Source organism: Saccopteryx leptura, chromosome 2, assembly GCF_036850995.1.
Source record: "Saccopteryx leptura isolate mSacLep1 chromosome 2, mSacLep1_pri_phased_curated, whole genome shotgun sequence".
In the NCBI taxonomy this organism is placed as follows: domain Eukaryota; kingdom Metazoa; phylum Chordata; class Mammalia; order Chiroptera; family Emballonuridae; genus Saccopteryx; species Saccopteryx leptura.
The window spans coordinates 346,809,794-346,835,186 of NC_089504.1; the positions used below are offsets into that span (position 1 = coordinate 346,809,794).

General features: G+C 39.2%; 1 protein-coding gene across 1 annotated transcript in view; it reads left to right on the plus strand.

Moving 5' to 3' along the window:
- Positions 1-25,393, plus strand: part of IKZF3 (IKAROS family zinc finger 3) — a 94,466-nt gene that overhangs the window by 4,556 nt on the left and 64,517 nt on the right. Inside the window, exons 2-3 of the mRNA XM_066364278.1 lie at positions 20,512-20,565; positions 22,984-23,085. Coding sequence (XP_066220375.1) covers positions 20,512-20,565; positions 22,984-23,085 — 156 coding nt within the window. The remainder of the gene's footprint in view (positions 1-20,511; positions 20,566-22,983; positions 23,086-25,393) is intronic.

The window sequence follows — 25,393 nt, forward strand, 5'->3', positions numbered from 1 at the left end:
TGCAGTTATATTTATTGAATAAATTAATGAATGAGTTGCCTTTGGTCACTTGACTATTTGGCTTTATGGTAAAGAGAGTAAAGAAAATAGTGACATTGGAAGTAGTTAATTTTGCTGGTTAATTTGTCAGAGGTGCAGTTAAGGGTTTGGTAGAAGAGTTTGGAATGTGCCTCAGGTGCCAGCTTGAAGTAAATTTCATTTGACGTTCATGTGTATTATTTACCAAAAGAGAAAACATCTTTTTTTAAGAGAGAGAGAGAAGAGACAGACAGACAGGAAGAGAGAGAGATGAGAAGCATCAACTCCTAGTTGTGTCATTTTAGTTGTTCTTTGATTGCTTCTTATATGTGCCATGACTGGGGGGGCTCCAGCTGAGCCAGTGACCTCTTGCTCAAGCCAGCGACCATAAGGGATCCCATGCTCAAGCCGGTGGGTCAAGAGGTCCCATACTCTGACCTCAAAATAAAACTTTTTAAATCAATGCTTTGAAAATACTAAAATTTTATAAATGTGACTCGAGTAAGATTGTGCTTCTACACTGGCATTTCTTTTTCCTGTGCATATTTGTTCATGTAAAATTATTTAAGTAAGAGTATCACTAACTCTCTTATTTCCTGTATTTAATTGACTATAAAGGCTTAGGCTAAGATTCTTGGGATGTGCTTTTGTCACAGTATAGTATAGTAATCAACTGGCCAATAACAAGAATATGTGGCATGGTCCATCATGATGAAATCTTATAAAAACCTAAAATATTTATTGTGAGATTGCGGTACTTGTATGATTTTTATGTTCAGAATTAAAAAGTATGAACAATTATTAGATATTTTTGGTGATCCAACTTTGACATGAAGATTACTTACTATCCTCTTTCAAATTTTCAGGAATTTAACTAAAAACTATTCTGAAATAATAAGGTGAGACATTGGCAAGTGGTAGTAATAGTTTGTTTGCATCTTTATTTTTTTCATATTTGGCAAATAAACAAAGTACAGAAATAATTGATATGTTGAAGCTGATATAAAGCTGCAACTTTCATTAATAACTCAAGATTTTCAGTTTTTATTTATTAAAACAGCTGTATTCTTGTTGTTTGACTTTTTTAGTAATTATTATATTCAAACTTATAATTGTATACTAAGATAAACTGTTATTTGTTTTTTGTATGATAATTCACATGAAATTTCATTTGAAAAAATAAAATACCTCTTTAAAAAAGTTTATAAACTATTGGTATATTATAGCCACTATGAAAAGCAGTATGGAAATTTCTCAAAAAGATTAATAGAATTACCATATGACCCAGCTATCCCACTTCTGGGTATTTATCTGAAGAATACAAAAATGCTAATTTGAAAAGGTTGGTGACAACATGGATGGAACCTTGAGAATATTATTCTGTGTGAAATAAGTGAGTCAGAAAAAGCTAAGAACCATAAGATTTCACTCATATGTGGGATATAAAGCTGAAACTCATGGACACAGACAACGATGTGGTGGTTACCAGAGGGAAGGGGTGGAGAGTAGTAAACAGTAAAGGGGGCCAAATATATGGTGACGGAAGATGATTGGACTTTGGGTGGTGGGCACATAAAGCAATGTACAGAGCATGTATCATAGAAATGTACACTTGAAACCTATATGGCCCTATTGACAAAGTCACCCCAATAAATTTAATTTAAAAAAAGAACTTGAAAAAAAATAAAAGACATATAGACCCCCTATGTTTATTACAGTATTATTTACAATAGCCAAAATATAGAAACAACCTCAGTGTTTATCTATAGATGAATGGATAAAGAAGATACGATTAAAACAAATTCATAGATACAGAGAACAGACTGATAGTTACCAGAAGAGAAGGAGGTTGGGTGTGGGCAAAATGGGTGAAGGGGATTGGCTGTGTGGTGATGACGGCAACTAGACTTTTGGTGGTGATCACTTCGTAGGGTATGCAGATGTCAAATTATAAGGTACACCTGAAATTTCTATAATGTTATGTGCCAACTTTTCCTCAGTCACAATACAAATAAAAACAGATACTTTCCTGCTAAGTAGCCTCTGGAAGCCAGTCTTGTCTAAGACTCAGCAAATTCTGTGGAAATTATGACTGTCAGAAATTAAAGCCCGGATCCCTTTGGCTATATAACTTCTTTGTAAGACAGAGTTTCCTAGTTTTAGTTCAGTACTGTGGATGTTATGTTGTACCATGCAGACTTTGTGAAATAATTGGCTCATTGGCCTACAAGAAATATTTGTCTCAAGTAGCATGTGCCAGTGGATTCAAGGAAGCCAGGTGAGAGAGATTGCTTATAACTTGTTATACACCTTTGATTCTCCCTCCTCTTGGTTTGTGAATCATTTCAGCAAAAGAATTTATGGACCACTCTAACCAACATTCTTCTGCTTGCCAGTATAAAAACAAAATTTCCCATAATTAATAGGAATATTGTTGTAAGTGGACAAAATAATTAGAATGAGACCATTTTAATATTTTTTCATGCATTCTAGAAATAAAATTGTGAGCTTGTTTGGTAAACAATAAAATAGACACTTTACATTCAGGAGTATAATCTGTTGTTTTGACTTTTTGTGAGTGACTCTGAAGGAATACAGCAATACATGGTAATTTGCAAATGTCATGGCTTTAAAGATTTATATAGGACAATGAATATGAAAGTTCTCCCTCAACTTTGAATTAGTAGGACTGAAAGACTGGAGTACACAACCAAGTATATAGATAGCTTCCACGTTAGCCAAGCCAACAACTCCCATGCACAGCTTAATAAATGGAAGTTGGAGGTCCTTAAAGGACCCTACAGTTATCTGTTATAAACATCAATGACCTAATGTGATATTTTTTGTCTCAGACTCAAAAAACTAGAAAATTTTTACAAGTAATCTAACTTGGGGATAGAGGCATATTCTCTAGAGGAATGGGGAAGAGTAGGTTAATAATAATAACAATCAATAATATAATAATTAACCTGACCAGGCGGTGGTGCAGTGGGTAGAACGTCGGACTGGGACACAGAGGACCCAGGTTCAAAACCATGAGGTCACTGACTTGAGCGTGAGCTGACCACTTTGAGCACATGGTCACTGGCTTGAGCCCAAAGGTTGCTGGCTTGAACAAGGGGGGTCTTTTGCTCTGCTGGAGCCCCCCGGTCAAGGCACATATGAGAAAGCAATCATTGAACAACTAAGGAGCCGCCACGAAGAATTGATGCTTCTCATCTCTCTCCCTTCCTGTCTGTCTGTCCCTATCTGTTCCTCTGTCTCTCTCTCTCTCTGTCTCTGTCACAAAAATAATACTAATAATAAATAAATAAATACTACTGCAAGAATAAACTGTGTTTCACACACAACTGCAAACTTACTTTTGATCATAGTTGATTCTCGTATTAGTATTTATTTATTATTATTGTATTATTCATTATTATTAACCAACCTTTGCCCACCCCTGTATAATAGGACAAATAGTAAGTAAACAAATTGATATTAAAATGAATAGAGTGCATATAAATCTTATAGCTATTACTCTATACAGTGATGCTTGATGATAATATGATGACTCTTTGAGGTATTCCACAGTCGGTCTCATAAGAGTTAGATGAGACATTTAAAAAAAGACAATATTTAATCAGCAGGACTCTCTTTTATACCAAAATCTCATGGGGGACAGATGCAAGTGTGATATTCCACTTGAGGTGGGGAAAGAGGGCAAGAGACCATCGCTAGCCCTATCTAGCTGTTGGACCTTCCTTTCCCTGCCACAAATCAGCAACGTGTCAGCCCTCTGGAGCCCAGGAGTTCCGTCGAACACATCTTGAAAACTACTGGTTCAGACTGTTGCATGTTTTTTTCTTCTGGTAACCCGGTATCTAGATTTGCCTCTTTTGATCCATTTTGAGGATTGCTGCCAAAATGATCTTTCTAAAATATCAAGTTACTCCCCTGCTCAAAAACCACTTTAAGTATTTCTTAGTTGGGCATTTCAGATAACCCACAACATAGCTTCCATATTCCTTGCCAATGGAATATTCCTTGTCCCTTCGTGTTATCCTGGACTACTTAGTTTTCCCTGAAAATACATTGCTTTGTCTAACACCCTGTTTTTCTAGCGCTGTTCAAACTCAACAATCTAAAAATGAGCTCATGGTCTCTCCAACCCAAACCAACTTCTGACTTTTCATTACTGTGTATATAGCATCATCATCGTGCCAATTGAAATCCTCACTCATCCATTATGGTTCATCCTAAATGCCATCTCTTATGGGAAGCTGTCCTTCATTCTAAATTGGAATCTTGCTGTGCTCACTTCGGCAGCACATATACTAAATTGGAACCTTGCCTTTTCTGAAAGTAACATATTATGTCTGTCTAATGACTTCTGGAACCTAACTCCATTTTATATATAAAAATAATTTTGCATAGTTTTAATACAATCCAAATTGTCTAAGAATGCAACTACTATATAAATTAAGAAATGATTTTTTGTTTAGTTCAGAGCCAAGATTTTTGCCATTATTGATGCAACTTGTATCCTTCTGCATTTTTAGCTCTTGCATTTATTGTTATTCTACAACTATATCTGGCTACCTTATTATTATGTCTTCTAGAATAATTGTTCAACACTTACATATTGTAATACACATTATTTTATCATCAATTTCACCTTTATATTACAGTTGGAGCTTTTACAATTTAGTTAGTTAGTTAGTTAGTTTGAAGTGAAGTGAGAGAGGCAGGGCGGCAGACAGAAAGACTCCCGCATGTGCCCTGACTGGGATCCACTCGGCAAGCCCCCTGTCAGGGCATGCTCTGCCCATCTGGGGCCCCTGCTTCATTGCTCGGCAACCAAGCCATCTCAGTGACTGAGATGAGGCCGTGGAGTGCCCGGGGACAACTTGCTCAAACCATTTAAAACATGACTGCAGGAAGTGACGAGAGAGAGAGAGAGAGAGAGAGAGAGAGAGAAGACGGGGGAGGATGGAGAAGCAGATGGTTGCTTCTTCTGTGTGCCCTGACTGGGAACCGAACCTGGGACTTCCACACACCAGCTGTCACTCTACTGCTGAGCCAACTGGCCAGGACAGAGGTTTTTAAAATTAAAAAAAAATTTTTTTAGAGCCTGACCAGTGGTGACATCGTGGATAGAGTGTTGACCTGGAATGCCTAAGTCCCTGGTTTGAAATACCAAGGTTGCCAGCTTGAGCATGGGGACACCAGCTTGTGCATGGGGTCACCAGCTGGAGCCCAAGGTCACTGACTTGAGCAAGGGGTCATTGGCTTGGCTTGATCCCTCTTCCCGTGGTCTAAGTACATATGAGAAGCAATCAATGAACAACTAAAGTGAAGCAACTACAAATTGATGCTTCTCATCTTTCTCCTCCCTCTCACCCTTCTCTCTTTCTCTCACCCTCAAAAAAAGAAAGAAAGAAAAAATAAATTGTTTAAAAATTTTTTACAGAGAGAGAGAGAAACAGAAACACTCATATGTTGTTCCACTTATTTTTTTTTTTTTTTTTTTTTTTTTTTTTTTTACGTTTTTCTGAAGCTGGAAACAGGGAGAGACAGTCAGACAGACTCCCGCATGCGCCCGACCGGGATCCACCCGGCACGCCCACCATGGGGCGACGCTCTGCCCACCAGGGGGCGATGCTCTGCCCATCCTGGGCGTCGCCATGTTGCGACCAGAGCCACTCTAGCGCCTGGGGCAGAGGCCACAGAGCCATCCCCAGCGCCCGGGCCATCTTTGCTCCAATGGAGCCTTGGCTGCGGGAGGGGAAGAGAGAGACAGAGAGGAAAGCGCGGCGGAGGGGTGGAGAAGCAAATGGGCGCTTCTCCTATGTGCCCTGGCCGGGAATCGAACCCGGGTCCTCCGCACGCTAGGCCGACGCTCTACCGCTGAGCCAACCGGCCAGGGCTGTTCCACTTATTTATGCATTCATTGGTTGATTCTTGTATGTGCCCTGATGGGAGATTGAACCTGCAACCTTGGCATGTCAGGACAGTGCTCTAACTAAATGAGCTTCCTGGCCAGGACTAGGGCTTTATTTTATTTTATTTTTAAATTTTTTTTTTTAATTATTTTTATTTTATTTTTTTTTCAGAGACAGAGAGAGAGTCAGAGAGAGGGATAGACAGGGACAGACAGACAGAAACGGAGAGATGAGAAGCATCAATCATTAGTTTTTCGTTGCGTGTTGCGATATCTTAGTTGTTCATTAATTGCTTTCTCACATATGCCTTGACCGCAGGCCTTCAGCAGACTGAGTAACCCCTTGCTGAAGCCAGCAACCTCGGGTCCAAGCAGGTTAGCTTTTTGCTCAAACCAGATGAGGCCATGCTCAAGCTGGCGACCTCGGGGTCTCGAACCTGGGTCTTCAGCATCCCAGTCCGACGCTCTATCCACTGCGCCACCGCCTGGTCAGGCTTATTTTTAAATTTTTCACTTATTGATTTTCAGAGAGAGAGGAAGGGAGACACACACACACACAAACAGATATGCTGTTCCACCCATTCATGCTGTCATTGGTTGATTCTTATATGTGCCCTGACTGGGAATTGAACCCGCAACCTCAGCATGTCAGGAAGATGCTTCAAGCAACTGAGTTACCTGGCCAGGCGTGCTAGGGCTTTATTTTTAAGTACTTGTATGTGTGGATAGGTTTTGTTTAATTCACGATGGATAAAAAAAGGTATTATAAAGTATGTTTTCTAAAAGGGAAACACTTGGTCTTGGTAAGGTTGAAAACCACTCCAAGTTTACTGTACTGCAAGACACCAGTCGCAGCCTAAATGAGATAAGGTGCATGAAAATCACATTGCATTATACTAGACACAAAGTTAGGGTTCAGCAAATGTTCGATTGGTTCATAAATCATGGATAAGATCCTTTGGATCCTTGCTACTCTTAAGTCTATCTGTAGACAAGCAGCAGGCAACACTCGGGAATAGTTACAAATGCAGACCCTTAGGCTAGACTTGCTGAATCAGAATCTGCATTTTAACAAAGGTTCCTAAGGAACTCTTACACACTTTATAGCCTGATAAGCATTGCCCACAGTTTGAAAGTATCCATGAAATTTAGCATCACTGTCATAGTACAATATGGATTAGCAGTGAATCATCTTTATATATGTCTTTAGTATGTATTTTTATTGTTTAAATGATGATTTTAAAAGACAGTTGAATAACAAAAGCTTTGTAACATTTAATTTTGATGTTCTAATATATACAATGTTTATAACACAATATAAGTCAGAAGTCTTAATTTTTTTATTTTTATTTTTTGTATTTTTCTAAAGCTGGAAATGGGGAAAGACAGTCAGACAGACTCCCGCATGCGCCCGACTGGGATCCACCCGGCACGCCCACCAGGGGCGACGCTCTGCCCACCAGGGGGTGATGCTCTGCCCCTTGGGGGGTCGCTCTGCCACGACCAGAGCCACTCTAGCGCCTGGGGCAGAGGCCAAGGAACCATCCTCAGCGCCCGGGCCATCTTTGCTCCAATGGAGCCTTGGCTGCGGGAGGGGAAGAGAGAGACAGAGAGGAAGGAGGGGGGGTGGAGAAGCAAATGGGTGCTTCTCCTATGTGCCCTGGCCGGTAATCGAACCCGGGTCCCCCGCACGCCAGGCCGACGCTCTACTGCTGAGCCAACCGGCCAGGGCCTTCACTTTTTATTCAAAAGTATGTATTGAGTGCCTATTATACGCCATGTATGCACAGATATTGGCAATGCAGTGGTGAACAGGACAGACAGTGCCTTTGCCCTCATGGAATTTATAGTCGGGTAAGAAAAACAAGTAAACAACAGAAGGAATAATTAAAACTACAGTATGTACTACGAAAGCAGTAATGAGTGCTGATGTGGAGAATAGTGGTCAGGGTGGGGCAGGGCTGGTGAACCTCTCCTCTTAATGAGAGGTCGGGCTAGAGATAGAGATTTGGTTATCCTCAGCACGTCAATGATTCTTAACGCTGTGGTAATGAATGGTATCACCTAAAGAGGACATGTTGTGAGAAGGGGGCTCAGGACGGAGCCCTGAGAAACATCTTGTTTAGGTAGTGAGGAGGGGGAGGAGGAGACGGCAACAGAGAAAGAGCATCAGGGCAAGACACGAGGAGAATCAGCAGCTCAAGAGAGGAGTGTTCCTTGAAGGAGCAGGTGGTCCGCTATATTGAATGTTGCTGAAAAATCGAGTCAGGCATGCACAGAAAGTGTGAGTTGGTTTTGACAACCTTAACAGAACTGCTTTTTGTGGAGTGGTGGGGATGGAAACCAAATGGAAGTGGGTAGAGCAGGAATGGGAATAGAGAAAGCGGAAACATTGATACAGACCATTTGTTTCCAGAAGTTTAGCTAGAAGGTAAGAAGCAGAGAAATATGTGGGGTTAGTACTGGAAAGAAATGTGAATCAAGAGATTTTGTTTGTTTTTGTTTTACGAGGATGAATGACAAACTACCTGTAGCCTACATTTATTGAAAAAAACCAACAGGAAAAAAAAATGCATGACAAAACATCTTCTGATCTCAATTCTCAGGGAAATCATTGAAAATATCTTTTTTTTTTTAAATTATTTTTTTAGCTTTTTTTTTTTTTTTTTTGTATTTTTCTGAAGCTGGAAACGGGGAGAGACAGACAGACAGACTCCTGCATGCGCCCGACAGGGATCCACCTGGCACGCCCACCAGGGGCAACGCTCTGCCCACCAGGGAGCGATGCTCTGCCCCTCCAGGCGTCGCTCTGTTGCGACCAGAGCCACTCTAGCGCCTGGGGCAGAGGTCGAGGAGCCATCCCCAGCGCCCGGGCCATCTTTGCTCCAATGGAGCCTTGGCTGTGGGAAGGGAAGAGAGAGACAGAGGAAGGAGGGGGGGGGAGTGGAGAAGCAAATGGGCGCTCTCCTATGTGCCCTGGCCGGGAATCGAACCTGGGTCCCCCGCACGCCAGGCCGACGCTCTACCGCTGAGCCAACCGGCCAGGGCCATTGAAAATATCTTATTTAGTTATCATGTGACATGTAGAAGAATTTCCTAATCATGAGAATTTTAAAGATATTTGGTGTCTTTTCAGTGCATGGTTGGTGTAGATATAATAATAATAAAAAAAAACAACTAGGGATGAAACTCAAACTTTTTGAAAAATGGGAAGATACTGCCCTAATTATATTTCTAAGGTTTGGATTTTTAGATATGTGAGAATGTTTGAGTGCTCAATAAATTTTTTTTAAAAAAATTAAGGTCTAACTTATAGAATAAGTGCACTTGTCTTATGTATGCAGCTTGATCTTTTTTTTTTTTTTTTTTTAAGTGAGAGGAGGGTAGTTAGAGAGACAGATTCCCACATGTGCCCCAACCGGGATCCACACAGCAACTCCCATCTGAGGCCAATGCTCGCATCAACTGAGCCATCCTTAGTGCCCAAGGCCCACACTCAAACCAACCAAGCCACTGGCTACAAGAGGGGAAGAGAGAGAGAGAAGGGGGAGAGGGGAGGGAAGAGAAGCACATGGTTGCTTCTCTTGTGTGCCCTGACTGGGAATTAAATCTGGGACATCTGCAAACTGGACCTATGCTCTATCCTCTGAGCCAGCCAGCCAGGGCCTAGAGCTTGAGTTTTTTAAAAACATTTTTTAAAAAATTGATTTAATGAAAGAGGAACATTGATTTGTTGTTCCACTTATTTATGCATTCATGATTCTTTTATGGGCCCTGACCAGGAATCAAACTTAGAACCTTGACATATCAGGATGATGCTCTAACTCAGTGGTTCTCAAAGTGTGTGCCAGGGTGCACTGGTGCACCCTAGAAGATTTCCAGGCGTGTCCTATGGTATTCCAGAGAAATATGTGCCTGTTGGGGACCAAAAAACCAACAGGGTTTTGGAGTTTAGATTTTTGGGGGACAGAGATGTGGGGAAATGGCTGTAAACTGACAGTCTGCCCAACCCCCCACCTCACTTGCCTGATTAGGTTGCAAAAGGCTGTTAAGCTGTGGTGCTGGATTGTTTACACTACCCCCCATGTTCCCCAGAAAGACTGGAGGCAAGTTTCTTCTAACCTTTGTTTGGTGTAAAGTTAAGATGATATGTATGGTGGGGGTTTTCTGCACTCAACTCAATTAAGAGTAAAAAGAGAGGAATTCTTCAATGTATTGATGAGGAAATGAGGGTTTGCCTTTCAAATATATGCCCAAACATTGAAAAAATCACTAGGACACATCAGGCTCATGTTTCTCATAAACACAAGAATGAAAAAACTTAACACATTCGTGCTGGGACCTGCCGAATTTACTAAATCTTACTAAGAATGTATCTAAGAATGTATCTATATATAAAAAAAGATAACTTTTTTTGTTTTTTTATTTTTTTAACCCCTTTTTTTATGAATTCTAAAAAGCATAACTCAAAAAATAACATAAAAATGTATTTTAATGTCAGAATAAATTTAATTTTGTCATTTATTTCATTTAATTACCATAAAGTCATGCTTGGACTTTATATTTTTTCTTTAATATTTGACTTAATTATTATAACGTATTTCTCAGAAATTTGTATATAGTGCACCTACAATTATTTGTAGGATTTTTTTTTTTTCCTTCATTTTTCTCAAGCTGGAAACGGGGAGAGACAGTCAGACAGACTCCCGCATGCGCCCGACCGGGATCCACCCGGCACGCCCACCAGGGGCGACGCTCTGCCCACCAGGGGGCGATGCTCTGCCCCTCCGGGGCGTCGCCATATTGCGACCAGAGCCACTCTAGCGCCTGAGGCAGAGGCCACAGAGCCATCCCCAGCGCCCAGGCCATCTTTGCTCCAATGGAGCCTTGGCTGCGGGAGGGGAAGAGAGAGACAGAGAGGAAAGCGCGGCGGAGGGGTGGAGAAGCAAATGGGCGCTTCTCCTGTGTGCCCTGGCCGGGAATCGAACCCAGGTCCTCCGCACGCTAGGCCGACGCTCTACCGCTGAGCCAACCGGCCAGGGCTCTATTTGTAGGATTTTAAATGCGCCCCAACTTCAAAAAGTTTGAGAACCACTGCTCTAACTAAATGAGCTACCCAGCCAGGGCTGTATGTAGCTTGATTAATTTTTACCTATATACACACCTTTTAGATCAAGATATGGAACATTTGCATCACTCCAGAAGGTTCCCTTGTGCCCATTTATAATTAATATACCCCCTTAACCCCAAGTTGGCCACTACTTAAACTTACATCACCATAGATCAGTTTTCCTATTCCTGAATTCAGTATAAAGGGAATCAGGCAGTGTGTACTTTTTAAAGTGCCCGGCTTCTTTTTGCTCGACGTACTTTTGAGATCCATCCATATTGTAAAATGTATTAGTAGTTCATTCTCATTTACTGTTGAGTAGTATGACTATAGCACAGTTTGTTTATCCATCCTACTGTTGATGGACACAATTGTTTCCAGTGTTTCTATTATAAACATTCTTATGTGTATCTTTTGGTGGACAGATACATTTATTTGTCTTGGGTATAGATGTAGGACTAGCATTTCTGGGTCATTGGGTAGGTGTACATGTAGCTTTAATACATACTGCCAAACAGTTTCCAAAGTGATTGAGCCATTTTATCCTCCCACTAGCAATGTCTGAGAGTCCCGGTTCCACATCTTGCCAACATTTGCTATTGTCAGTCAGTCTTTTTAATTTTAGCCATTTTGGTGGATCAGCTCATAGTAGGTGCTTCTCATATGTGCCTTTACTGGGCAAGCCCGGAGTTCAGAACTGGTGACCTCAGAATTCCAGGTTTATGCCCCATCCATTGCATGACCACGGGTCAGACTAGAATACTTTATATTAAAAAAAAGAAAAGAAAAGAAAAGAAAAAAAAAGATAAGGTGATAAGGTAGGAAGAATTAGAATGGTAACATGGTGTCCTTAGAAAGTAGTCCTGCCTGACCAGGTGGTGATGCAGTGGATAGAGCATCGGACTGGGATACAGAGGACCCAGGTTTGAAACCCCAAGGTCACCAGCTTGAGCGTGGGTCACTGGCTTGAGTCCAAGGTTTCTGTCTGGTCGCTCTGCTGTAGCCCTCCAGTCAAGGCACATATGAGAAAGCAATCAGTGAACAATTAAGGTGCTGCAGCTAGGAACTGATGCTTCTCACCTCTCTTCTTTCCTGTCTTTCTGTCCCTCTCTCTGTCTCTGTCAAAAAAAAAAAAAAAAAAGGAAAGGAGTCCTGATGTTTCTTAACCTTTACCTTAATCCAAGAAAGAAAGAAAGGAACTATTTCATGGTTGGAGGGATTACTCTCATTTTAAGGCATGCTCCTTGTTTTTGTGTCTTCCTGTCCCCCTCAATCATAGTCATAAGAGGTATTTAAAATTAATTGAGTCCAAAATCTCTTCTATTTCTGACCTTCTAAGACCAATAATCTATATAGAAAAGTATAAATACTTTAAAACATTAATTAAATATTTTGAAACAAAGGTGAAACTCAAGAAACTAATCCTGTTGGGGTAGGTGAACACATAATACAATATCCAGATGATGTATTATAGAATTACCCTGAAACCTGTATAATTTTATTAACCAATGTTACCCCCCAAAATTCAATAAAATAAGAAACTAATCCTGCTTCTCTCCTTAATGTGTCATTGACATCGCACCCTTGGACAATTAAGTGACTACATTTTTTTGTCATTCTTTGTGTCTTGAATTGTCTGTAAAATGGGGAAAATAGTACATGTCATTACACCTGTTTATCATCCAGAAATTCTGTGAGATAGTATGAGACCTTATTTGCACTACTGGGTTAAGTGCTTGATGCCTTCTTTTTGGAGGACCATAAGCAAACAAAACCAGTTTCAGAAGAAAACTCTCACCATAGTTAGGGAACTGAGTGGTAGCATCTGAGTAGTAACTTATCTTGTATGTTCCCAGAAAACTGAACTCGGACCTAAAATGGATATTTCAGGAAATTTGAGTTCAGCTACATTTAAGGAGAAACTTTTTTTTAACCATTAGAGTTTTTCTGAAATGGAAAGGACTAAGTTCTATATTATTGGCAATGTCTAAGCAGAGGCTGTACAACCCAGTTAAGGAGCTATGGGAGGACACTCAGACATCAGCTGGCAGAAGAAGGTTATTACTTAAGCTAGTTAAGACATCCATTCCATTCCTAATATTCTAATTTCATCATATGTTATAGGGATCATTTTTCATTATACAGAACAGTTCTTGTGATGCTAAGGTTCCAGTAATTGATTATACATAGTAGCTAAAATTTCTGTCCCAAGTGTTAACATTGCAATTGTGAGTATATTTTTGTAGTGAGTGATTCAGGTTCCAAAACTTTTGCTTAAAAAGTAAAAGTGGACATTTTAGATGAAAGAAATGGTTAAAAAAAATTTTATTTATTATTTTAGTGAGAGAGGAAGTGGCAGAGAGAGAGAGAGAGAAAAAAAAAAAGAGAGAGGAACACCAATCTGCTCCTGCATGTGCCCTGACGGGGGGTCAAACCTGCAACCTCTGTGCTTCAAGGCGATGCCCCAACCAACTGAACTATCCAGTCAGGGCAGAAAGAAACTCTCTTTTTTTAAGAGGCATGGGGATAGGGGAGTCAGTTTACTGTTATGAAGATAAAAAGGAATGCCAGCGTTCAGAGACAACCAGCAGAGACAACATTCCTGCAGGGCCGCCTGCAGTTGGCAAAGTCAGTGCAGGAGACTTTCTGAGATTTGGCTTTGCTGTCCTTTTGCAACTGTACTTTCTGGGAAAACAGAACAGCCAGTGGACATCTAATCTGTGAAACAAAGTATAATTTTGTTAGCTGGTATTCTCAATGGAATAATAATTACTTACTAGTATCAAAATGAAGGCAAAGTTTATAACCATTCAAGTTAAAAATATGGTTACAACTTTTGTTACTAATGTAAATATTTGGTTTTGTTCCTAGACAGTTTATATTAAAGCAAAGAGGTAAAAATATTTACATGTGAATTTTGATGAAATCTTAATTAACCAGCCTCCTGCCATTTCCAGGTTTGAATTTTATTTGTAATCTACTCCCTTTAATTCTGCAGAACACAAAAGGCTAGAGTCTCCGGGAAAAATATTGGTAGCTTAACAAAAATTCTAGTGACATTTCTCTAAATGGCATCTTTGTCAATGAAAAGAGAATCTGGAGGAATAAAAACAAATTTGAAATTGTCATCTCTCAGTGAGGATGTAACGGAGGCTTGTTTTTACTACTGGTAGAAAACAATTTGAGATTACTAGTAAAGTTTGGAATTTGTGAAGTGCTTTGGAAAGCCACAAAAGAACCTGTCTTTAACGTTTACAGTCCAATATATTTGTCAGCTGTCTCAGTAATAGAATAGTTATTCCTTTTCAAGATTTGTTATTTAAGAGGTAAAACACTGGTGATTTAATTCAACCTTAAAAAATATTAGGAAATGGTATTTAATTGTGGGAAGGGCAAGAGGGCATTTGACATGAATGAGTACGAACTAGGGTTTTCTGCAAGTTCATAATTTTGTCTTCTTTTTTTTTTCATAATTTTGTCTTTTAAATGAGATAAGAAAAATTGTTTTATCTAGTGATACCAAAAAATCCTAATGGAAACATGATGCCATATATATATTTATACACATACATATAAGTACATTTAAAAATATTTTGTCTGGATGTTTGGCATCAGGTGGTGGGTATTTTCCCTCTGAAAAGTCACATTCATTTTTCAATCAGTCATGTTTGTAAAATACTTTGTATGAAAGGTGCTGGCTAGGTGCTTTATAGTTTTGATGACTGTGTTAATAAAAATCACAACTTTCCCTGGAATTCTAGTTATAAGAAATTTGTAAATATTGATAGAAGATGGTCATTGTTAAGCTGTTTTCTAGTATAATATCTTTACATTTTTGGTTGGTATTTAATTTTCTACATGGTTTGATTTGCCTTTTTTTTTTTCTTTTCCTGATCCAGAGTTTTCATGTTTGTTTTAAAGTGATAGCTTTGCAGTGGCATCCCAAGCGGCAGTGAGATATTCTACAGTCTAACACAGTGATGTTTGGCAGGGCTTTCTGAGATGATCCAAACATTCTTTGTTTCGAGTATCCACTAGCTACATGTTCTTTGAGTACTTGAAATGTGGCCGATGCGATTGAGAAACTACATCTAAAATTTTAATTAATTTAAATTTAAACTTAAAAAACCACAAGTGCCTAATGACTACTCTGTTAGGCAGTCCAGTATTAGTATTAGATTAGTATTAGTAACAGATCTAGAGCAGAACTTGGCAAACTTTTTCTGTAAAGGACCAGATACTGAAAGTTTGAGGCTTTTTAAGTCATATGGTCCTTGTTGCAACTATTCAGCTTTGCCATTGGCGTCTGAAAGCAGCCATGCACTACACATGGGTGGATAGGTTTGGCTGTGTTTCTAATAGACCTTTGTTTATGGACACTGAAACTGAACTTCGTGTGGTTTTAAAGTGGCACAAAACAATATTTTTCTGACTTATTTTTCCCTGACCACTTAAAAACTTAAAAACTATACTTAGTTCACAGGCCACACCAAAACAGGTGGTGAGCTGTCGTTTGCAGAACCTTGATCTAGAGTGTTCGTTAGGATTAGTGGTAGAAATGTAAAAGTTCACGTGTGCATTTAACAAATATTTACTGTGCCCATCATGAGTGGGCACTATTTTGGGAGCTAAAGATACAGCAAAGTAGCAATAAAAAGTACAGATAACATCTCTGTTCTCATGAACCTTAAATTCTGGTGAGGGAACACAGGTAAAAAGAAAAATGACCAAAAATATGTCAGGTGGGTGACAATGAAGAAATAGTGTGAAGAAAAATAAAACAAATAAGAGACAATGACAGAAGTAAGAGAAAATGACAATGGAGGGTGACATTTTATTAGGGTGGTTAGGTAAAGCTTGTTTGAGAAGGTGACTTTTGAGCACACACCTGAATGAAGAAAGGAAGTAGGCCAGGTAGCTAGCCGGGGGAAGAACATTCCGTTAAGAGGGAAAGGCAAATGCAGAGGTCCTGAGGCAAGAGCGTGCTCTACCTAGAAAAGTAATAGGAGAGATGTAGACAATTGATGATAGTTATTTTTTCAACAAAATTAACCCATTTTACAATTCTTCCGTCACCTGTACCATGTACTATGTAAAACGTCAGTACAGGAAACTATATCTCTGCCAAAAGCAATATACAAACCCTTCCTTAGCTTTCTAGAGCATTCTTTTGGAAAATATTTTAAAGCTATGTTGACTGCCAACACATTAAAAGACCCCAGTAGATCCCATCAAATGGAAACTTTTTGAGGGTTGTATTATTATTTTTGTTGGACTGAAGTAGAATAAATTATAAAATGGTCCATTAAAAACTGAAAAGTTTTTGCTACACTTAGAAATATTTAACAGGTTTCTGGTCTTTAGTTGGGAATTCCTTAACCATCTATCTGCTACTGGGATTCATGTTTTTATAAAGACCTTAAATTCAGCGAGAAGAAATGTACTTCAATCTATTTTGCCCTTGTGTTTTAAGTATCTTTTAGTACCTAAGAAGGACATCCATGTAACCTGATTATAGATGGGGGTTTTAATGTCTCCTTTGAATTCTGAATACTAAGGTAGTTGGACTCTCCTCTTAGAAACTGTACTTAGTTACTTCTGGTGTCATTTACAGCACAGAAAGATCTCTTGAAAAACTACGGAGCAGTATTTAAATGTTGTTGTCATTGTTCAGGGAACCAGGACCTTTTTCCTTTTGGTCATCAAATCAAAAGCAGTCTTGCTCTATAGTAACTAGAAGATGTTTTCACATGAAAGTTGATCGTGTGAAACCTGTGAGCTAGGTTTCTTTCTTTTTTTCTGTTACGAAATCCCTTTAGTATGCAATTAAAGGTTTCACAGGTAGCTTTTCTTTTAACTTAAAAAAAACAACAACAACACTATCAAACTTACAGAAAAGTTGCAATATAGTACAAAAAAAACCACTATTTTTTCCAGAAATTTTGAGAGTAAGTTGCTGACATGATACTCTGTCACTCTTGAATACTTTAGTGGGCATATTCTACCCTCTCCTACAAAACAACCATCAAAACCAGGAAATTAACATTGATACGTTACTACCACTTGATCCTTGGGGCCCCGTTCACATTTCTCCAACTGTTTCTCTAATGTCCTTAACTGCAGAAGGATTCAGCTCAAAATCACATGTTATATTTAGTTGTCATAACTCTTCCCTCTCCTCCAGTCTGGAACAGTTCCTCAGTCTTTCATGACCTTGACACTTTGGAGGATTCTAAGCCAGTTATTCTGTACATTGTTCCCCAGTTAGAGTTTCTTTGTTTTCTCATGGTTTGATTCATGATACACATATTTGGCAGGACACTCCCAGAAGTGATGGTGTGTCCTTTTCATTATCAGATGGGCACATAATTTTCATTTGTCCCACTACGGATGGTGATCTCTTTGCTCAGTTACAGTGGTGTTGACTGGTTCTCCATTCTATAATTACTTTTTTCATCTTTGTAATAAGTATTTTGGGGTGAAGTCCTTGGAAACTATATAAATATTCTAGTTGTCCTCAGACTTTGAATTTATTCATTTGTTAATGTCAATATGGACTCATGAATTTCTGTTTCAATGGGTTACAATCCAGTACTGTTACTATTATTTTGATTCTCCTTTGTCCCAGATTTGGCCAGTGGAAACCCCTTCAAGATGATTTCTGTGTCATTTTAACATATCTCCTCTAGTCTGTGAATGCTTCCTTGCTTTCTGACTCACAAAATGTTCCAGACTCATCTTGTACTTTCCCTACCCCAACAGTGAAATCAGCCATTTTTCCAGTGAACCTGCTTTATTTAAGTGGAGAATGATATTTAGAAGTTAGTATCTGGATGCTAGAAGCAGTTGTGTGTGGACAGGGCTAGGGACTATCTATATGTACATATACTCACATATACACACATTTATACCTATATTTTATATCTATTTATGTATAGCAGAATACATATGTTTATACCAGTACCTCCATTTCCAAAACAGTACCACACATTTTCATATTTGTAACTCCTCTGACAGAAGAAAACCTGGCTCTCATTATCGTTATTATTGATCTTATTTGATCAGTCCTCTTTTATACAACCAAGCACCCATTGACACGACCATATCCTCCTCAGTGCAGATGCTCTCCCTGCTTCATTTTGGTCCCGGCATGCTGGACCATAGTCACTGTTCTGAGTGGACACACTTCTCAACTGCTTGGGCTCTGACATGCAAAGCTGCCTCTAGTAGTTGGACAGCCTCTTCAAGCCACTCAAGTTCTGACACTTTACATTGGGCCACACCCATGCATCGAAGCTTTTCTCACTGCATTTTGGTTCCCTGGTGCCAGCCCCCACTGTCCCATGTGTGGGTGTCTTACTCACCCTGCTTAGGCTCTGAAACTCCACACCAAACCACCTCTATGCAGAGATGTCTTCTTCGCTATACTCATGCTCTGACTCCTCATGCTAATTTGTCCTTAGCTAGGATTCCCCCTTCATCCCTCTCAGACTCCAATACTCCAGCGTAGACAGCTCTCTCGCCTGCATGCTCTCCTTTCTCGGCTCAGGCTCTCTCTGACTCTCTGTGCTGCCTGCCCTGCAGGTGGACTTCTTCCTCACCTCGTTCAGACTGCGCACCCCACGCAGGCACGTCTTCAGGATGGTCTGTCTCCAGCAGGCTGCCCAAGACTGCCCCCATTCCTTGCATGGACACTCTTCTCACCTATCTTGGGTCTTGACACCCCTGCTAGGCCACCTTTTTGCTTATTTTTAAAATATGGATATTTTTCCTGCCTTTATGTTTGCTGCTAACATCTAGTGTTGATGTGTTAATATCTTAAAATTAAGATAGCATAGAAGTAAAATCAATGAAAAATAAAAAATCTTAAGAAAAAGTAAAATAAAGAAAAATCCCCTTTACTCTTCAAAGGAACATAACAGAATCCATAAATTCTGCAACAACATTTACAATGCACAGGGTATTATCCAAAATTATTAAGTCATATGAAGAAGGAAAATGTATCCACACTAAGGAGAAAAGAAAATCAGTGGTGAATGACCTCAAGATAACATAGATATTAGAATTGCAAGACAAGGATCTTAAACTGCTATAATAATTATACTCAAAAATGTAAAAGAATATATGCTTGTAATGAATTAAAAAATAGGAAATCTCAGGAAAAAAACTATAAAAAATGGAAAGTTCTAGAACTAAAAATTATATGAAAAAGAAAGTTCATTGGACAAGTTTAACAATTTAAGACGACCGAAGAAAGTAAGTGGATTTAAAGATGTATCATTGAAAGTATTCAATCTGAACAGCAGAGAGAAAAAAAGATTGAGGGGAGAAAGAAGAGATTCAGGCAACTGTGGGAAAATATGAAAAAGTATAACATACATATGTTATTGAAGTCTTAAAAAGAAAGGAGCAAGAGAATGTAGGAAAATCTTTTTTGAAGAAATAATGCTGTGCTGGTGGGGGAGAGATGGAGGAGAGTACAAATGGTTATGGACCAAGACTTGACCTGTTGGCTGAACACACAATACAGTGTACAGAGATGTGTTGTAGAATTGGGCACCTGAAACCTGTGTAATTATTCTGTCACCCCAATAGAATTCAATAAAAAAGAAAAAGAAATAATGGCTAAAAATTTCTCAGGTTTGGTGAAAAACATAATTTTACAAATAAGAAGTTCAATGAAACCAAGCAGAATAAAATCACACCTAGGCATGTCTTAGTCAAACTGTTAAAAACCAAAGGTAAAAAGAAAATTTCAAAAGCATTCAAAGAAAAAGAATAATATATGAATATTATATTGCTAACTTATTAGAAACCGTAGAGACTGGAAAATAGTAAAATGCCATTTTTTAAGTGCTAGAAGAAAAATGTCAACCCAGAATTCTATATCAAGTAAAATTTTTTTTCTTTTATGCATTCATTAGTTAATTTTTGTATGTTCCCTGATCGGGGATCAAACCTGCAACCTTGGAGTTTTGGGACAATGCTCTAAGCAACTGATCTACCCTGCCTGGACAAGTAAAAGTATTTTTTTATTTGGAGGCAAAATAAAGCTATTTCTCAATAATGAACACTGAGTTGGCACTCCCACAGTGGCACTACTAAACATGTTAGAGGAAGTCCTTTAGACTGACTAGTAATGATATCAGGTGGGACCTCAGATGTTCATGGAAAAAAAAACAAAACAACCAAAAGCACCAGAAATATTAAGTATGTGGGTAATTTCAAAGTACTAATTTTTTTAAATCTCTTTAAAACACAACTGCTGTATAACTAATACCTTTTACTCTCTCCGAGGCACTTTTTAGGGAGGAGTGAGAGAAAGAATAGTCCCACTCTGAAGAGAAAATCTGCTAAAGCTTCCAAAATGTCATTCCCACTAAGTTTAGGACCCTCAAAACTGAAGAAAAAAAAATTATTCTAAGCAGCTAATATTTTATAATCTTTTTCTTTTCAGATATAAAACCAAATGTGGAACTGAAAAGCCCTCAGGAACAGTCTGTGCCCACAGGTAACATTAGGTCTTTCCTGTCTAGAGATACAACTTTACTGAAATTACTAAAGAAAGAGGAACATTTTGATTACCATAAAAAATGCTATGGAAATGTGCTGGGGAAGAAAAATGTGGTTGTCTCTTCTTGATACAAAGATAATTCTCCATTTAGATCATATACGTTCTTTGGTATCATAGGGCCAAACCATACCCCATCTAATGTTAATCACTGTTTTGTTTTGTTTTATTTTTCCCACTGATTGGTTTGAATAAAGATAGTTTTTGTTGAGGTTTGAGACCCCAAGGTCGCCAGCTTGAGCGCAGGCTCATCTGGTTTGAGCGAGGCTCACCAGCTTGGACCCAAAATCACTGGCTCGAGCAAGGGATCACTTGGTTAGCTGAAGGCCTGCGGTCAAGGCATATATGAGAAATCAATCAATGAACAACTAAGGAGCCGCAACGAAGAATTAATGTTTCTCATCTCTCTCCCTTCCTGTCTCTCTGTCCCTGTCTGTCCCTTTCTCTGACTCTCTCTGTCTCTGCAACACACACACACAAAAAGATAGTTTTTGTTGAATTAAATATAGTAGCTTGTATTTGAACAATTTGTGCTTTTCACTGTTGATCAGCAAACTTTTTAAATAAAGGGTCATATAGTAACTATTTCAACTTTGTGGGCCACCTAATGGCCTCTATTGCATGTACCTCTTTATATTTTTTACAACCCTTTAAAAATGTAAAAACCATTGTACCCCCTGGGTCCATACAAAAATAGGCCATGGTTACATTTAGCCCTTAGGCCATAGTTTGCTGACCCCGGCTTCAGAATAAACTATAAACATTTAAAATAAAAATAATTGTATTCTCCATTGATTAGCTCACTTTTTTAAAATCAAAGTTTATGTTGTATTTCAAAATTTATCACTTCAGAAACTTTACCTATTTATAGATCAAAACATGAGTCCTTGGTAAGCATGTTTTCAGGACCTCTTAGAAATGGATTTTATGAAATATGGTTCCATTTTGCTGCTGCATTCCAGCAAAGTCCTGCTCCATGTGCTGGGTCGTGGCTGCCACTGTAAGGAACGCCACTGTAGTTTCTGGTTACCTCTCCCATCTCAGTCCAGTTTAAACATCACAGGACGCAATGTCTTTGACTATGTGTTACATGTAAATACTTGACTGAATAGTGGGGAGGAGTTTGATAGAATGTGGTTAACTTTTCACTTCTTTTGTTATCATCTTTTTGTTAAACTACCATGCTTACCTGTGAAATAATCCCAGCTATATTATTCCTTTTTTCTTCTAATATTGTCAATATTTATTGTGCAGAATTATATTTCCATGAAACTTGATGTTTGAGAAGTTTGCTGTTTATTTAAGCATGCTTTTATTATTGTCTGCTCCCATTCACTCATGAACCCCCATAACGCTTTGTATTTCCCTTCATCTTTTGTCCGAGTCTACCTTCTAGACATGTATTATCTCTTGTCCGAGTCTTGCATTATAGTTGTGGGCTTGTCTTCTCTGCACACGCAAAGTATAAGCTCCTCAGGGACAAGAATTATGACTTTTTCGTATATATAGCCTTGTCAGCATTTAGTATGTTTGAAGAAATAAAGAAACTTGAGGACCAATATGTTTTCCACAGAATCACATGTATAATGTGAACAGAAAAGGAAAATGGGAAGCTTACAGTCTTCCTCTAAGGAAAGCATCTGTTCCAAATTGGGTTATGCCAGTATTTTCAGGCTAAGTATTTCTCATTACTTCATATCAATACTTCTTGGTCATAAATAGCAGTAACATCCCACAGGAGAGAGAATTTCTGGCCAGAAGTGACCTGAGTGCATTTTAACTCAGATGAAAGAAATATTCAAGAAAATCATATCTAATAGAAAGGTGCATGAATCCTGGCTATGTTTCTAAACCTCAAGAGCAGGGGTCCCCAAACTTTTTACAGAGGGGGCCAGTTCACTGTCCCTCAGACCATTGGAGGGCCGGACTATAAAAAAAAACTATGAACAAATCCCTATGCACACTGCACATATCTTATTTTAAAGTAAAAAACAAAACAAAACAGGAACAAATACAATATTTAAAATAAAGAACAAGTAAATTTAAATCAACAAACTGACCAGTATTTCAATGGGAACTATGCTCCTCTCACTGACCACCAATGAAAGAGGTGCTCCTTCTGGAAGTGCGGCGGGGTCCGGATAAATGGTCTCAGGGGGCCGCATGCGGCCCGCGGGCCGTAGTTTGGGAACCCCTGCTCAAGAGTTTTCCCATATATCCCACTTGGGGCGGGATACTATCACTAAGGTGGGATATTATCACTAAGTATTTGTTTGAAGCTGAAATGGGAATCTATTTAATACATGTTAAAATTTTTTTTTAAAAAGTTGCATTGTTAAAATTCTTTTTATCTCCTAGAAGGTCCAGTGATTTTAAATGACTACAATTTAACCAAACCTCATGAAACAGAAAATGTGGACAGTGCAGAATGCCCAACCAATGAAGATGAAGACATTGGAGGTGAGCCACAGTGTACAGATTAATAACTAATGGTTATAGATGTGGTCGAGACTTAACATGAAGAAGAAATCAGGAACTCTCCAAGGAAAACTTGTATTTGTGGATTGAGTTGGGAGTAATTCAGGTTTATTTTACATTTAATAATTTGCTATAGGATATCAGCAAAATTTGAAAATTTAAGGTGCTTAATTCAGTGTTCAGTTATACTGACTTTATTTTTTAATGTTTCTTTTTACTCATTTTCATTATAAGAATAATAACACATATTCATTATAGAGAGGTTTGTTTGGGATGTTTTCCGACACCAACAACCAATCCTCCAACCCCTCAGACACCAGCTGGGCATCCAATTCAATTCTCATACTAACTCCCAGAGTTCATGCTGAACCCACAGGTTAAGGAATCAGTTTCACAAGCCTGCTCTCACTTCAGACACCTGTTGTAAGTACCTGGTCCCCAGGTTACCTGCCCTTCCTCCAGCTTGGCTACAAATTCAGGGTCTCCCACAAGCCTCCCTCAGGTTTGATCATTTGCTAGAATGACTCACAGAACTTTGGATAGCATTTTACTCACTATTGCCAGTTTGTTTTAAAGGCTACAGCTCAGGAACGGCCAAATGGGAGAGATGCATAGAGCAGGGTGTGGTGTGGGAGGACTTTGCGTGCCCCCCTCCCCCGGGCATACCTCGCTCCCAGCACTTGTATGTGTTCACCAACCCAGATGCTCTCTGAATCTCATCGTTCAAACATTTTTATAGAGCTCAATCTACAGTCTTTTCTCCCCTTCCTGGAGGTTGGTGGGTGGGGCTGACAGTTGCAACCTTCTAATCACTTGGCCTTTCTGGTGACCAACCCATCCTGAGGCAATTTAGGGTCCCCACCGTCATTCACCTCAGTAACATAAATTCAGGTATCATTGAAAGGGGCTTGTTGTGAATAACAAAATACAATTCTATCACTCAGGAGATTCCAAGGTTTTTAGGAACTCTGCGCCAGGAATCTAAGACCAAGACCAAATATATCTTTGTATTCTACCACAGGCCACCTTCTGGTCTTTGACCGTAAGGGTCCTATAGCAAAAGGATCATAAAAGTCAAGAGATATTGATATGGGGGAGGAAGGAACTTTTGTCTAGTCTTCAGGATTCTTTCAGCTGGTCTAATTAAATCCACATGAGGCATAATAACAGGAGAAAAGTGATCAAGTTGAATTACATACATATGTATGGGCACCCCTCATGCATGAGAAAGTCAGAGACCCTACGTATATGAGAGGTTCAGAGACAGGAAGGGAAAATGAGGTATATATGACATTCTGAGTTAAGGATGAGGTAAGGCATCTTAGGGCTTCCAAGGGTCTCAAACAACCAATGTTTCAGTTGTTTGTTCCAATTCTCTATGAAAACATTATTATGAGGAGGCTGTCTCTGCGTCTGTTGTTTGACATTATGGGCTGTAAAGTGTATGCGTTGGTCTGAAGAAATGCAAGTTGGCCATTCCAATTGGTGCATTATCTTCTGTTCTGGTCCTTTTTTAGTACTCTGACCCTGTGCATTTGCCACCAGGTAAGCAAAGTCTAGACCAGAGTTAATGTCTATTTTATCAAAAACCATTTGTAGCCCTTCTGTGGCTCCTGACATTGCTTCAGTATGATCCACTTGTCAGCTGTGAGTGGGGCCTTCCCCCTGGGGAATCTTACCCATAGACATCTGCAACCCTGTATCTCTTGTTAACAGACAGAGGAGTTCTTCTTGGCATTCTGAGCCTCAGAGGGTGAAAAAGAATATGTCCAGATTCACCCCTCTGCATTGCTGCGGTTCCCAAATGTCTACTCATTTCATGGACCCAGTCAAATACATCACAATATTCACTCATTGGTTCCAGTCACCTTCCAAACCTGGAAGGAGGTTTTTTTCTCATAGGTACCGACATGTTCTTTAATACACCCTCAATTCCCATAGTAATTTCCATAGGGCAGTGCCACATTTGGTATCCTTTAATAGACCAGGTTTCCTTTGTCTTTCTGCATATCCATATGGCCAGGACATTGGCTATGACCCATGAGTTGTGTTAGAACCATAACAGAGTCTTTTATCATTGTTCAACTCCTCCATCACTGCTAAGAAAACAGCATGTAACTCATCTCACTAAGCTGATTTGTTACCTTCTTCAATCAGAGTGAAAGGCTTCCAAACAGGACATTGTCCATTCACCTTGGCGCTGCCATCCATAACCAACCAGCTCTTATTTGTCAGTCAAGAGCTGTTTATAGGGCATTGTCCAAGTGATGATGCAATCTGGCAGTCCAAG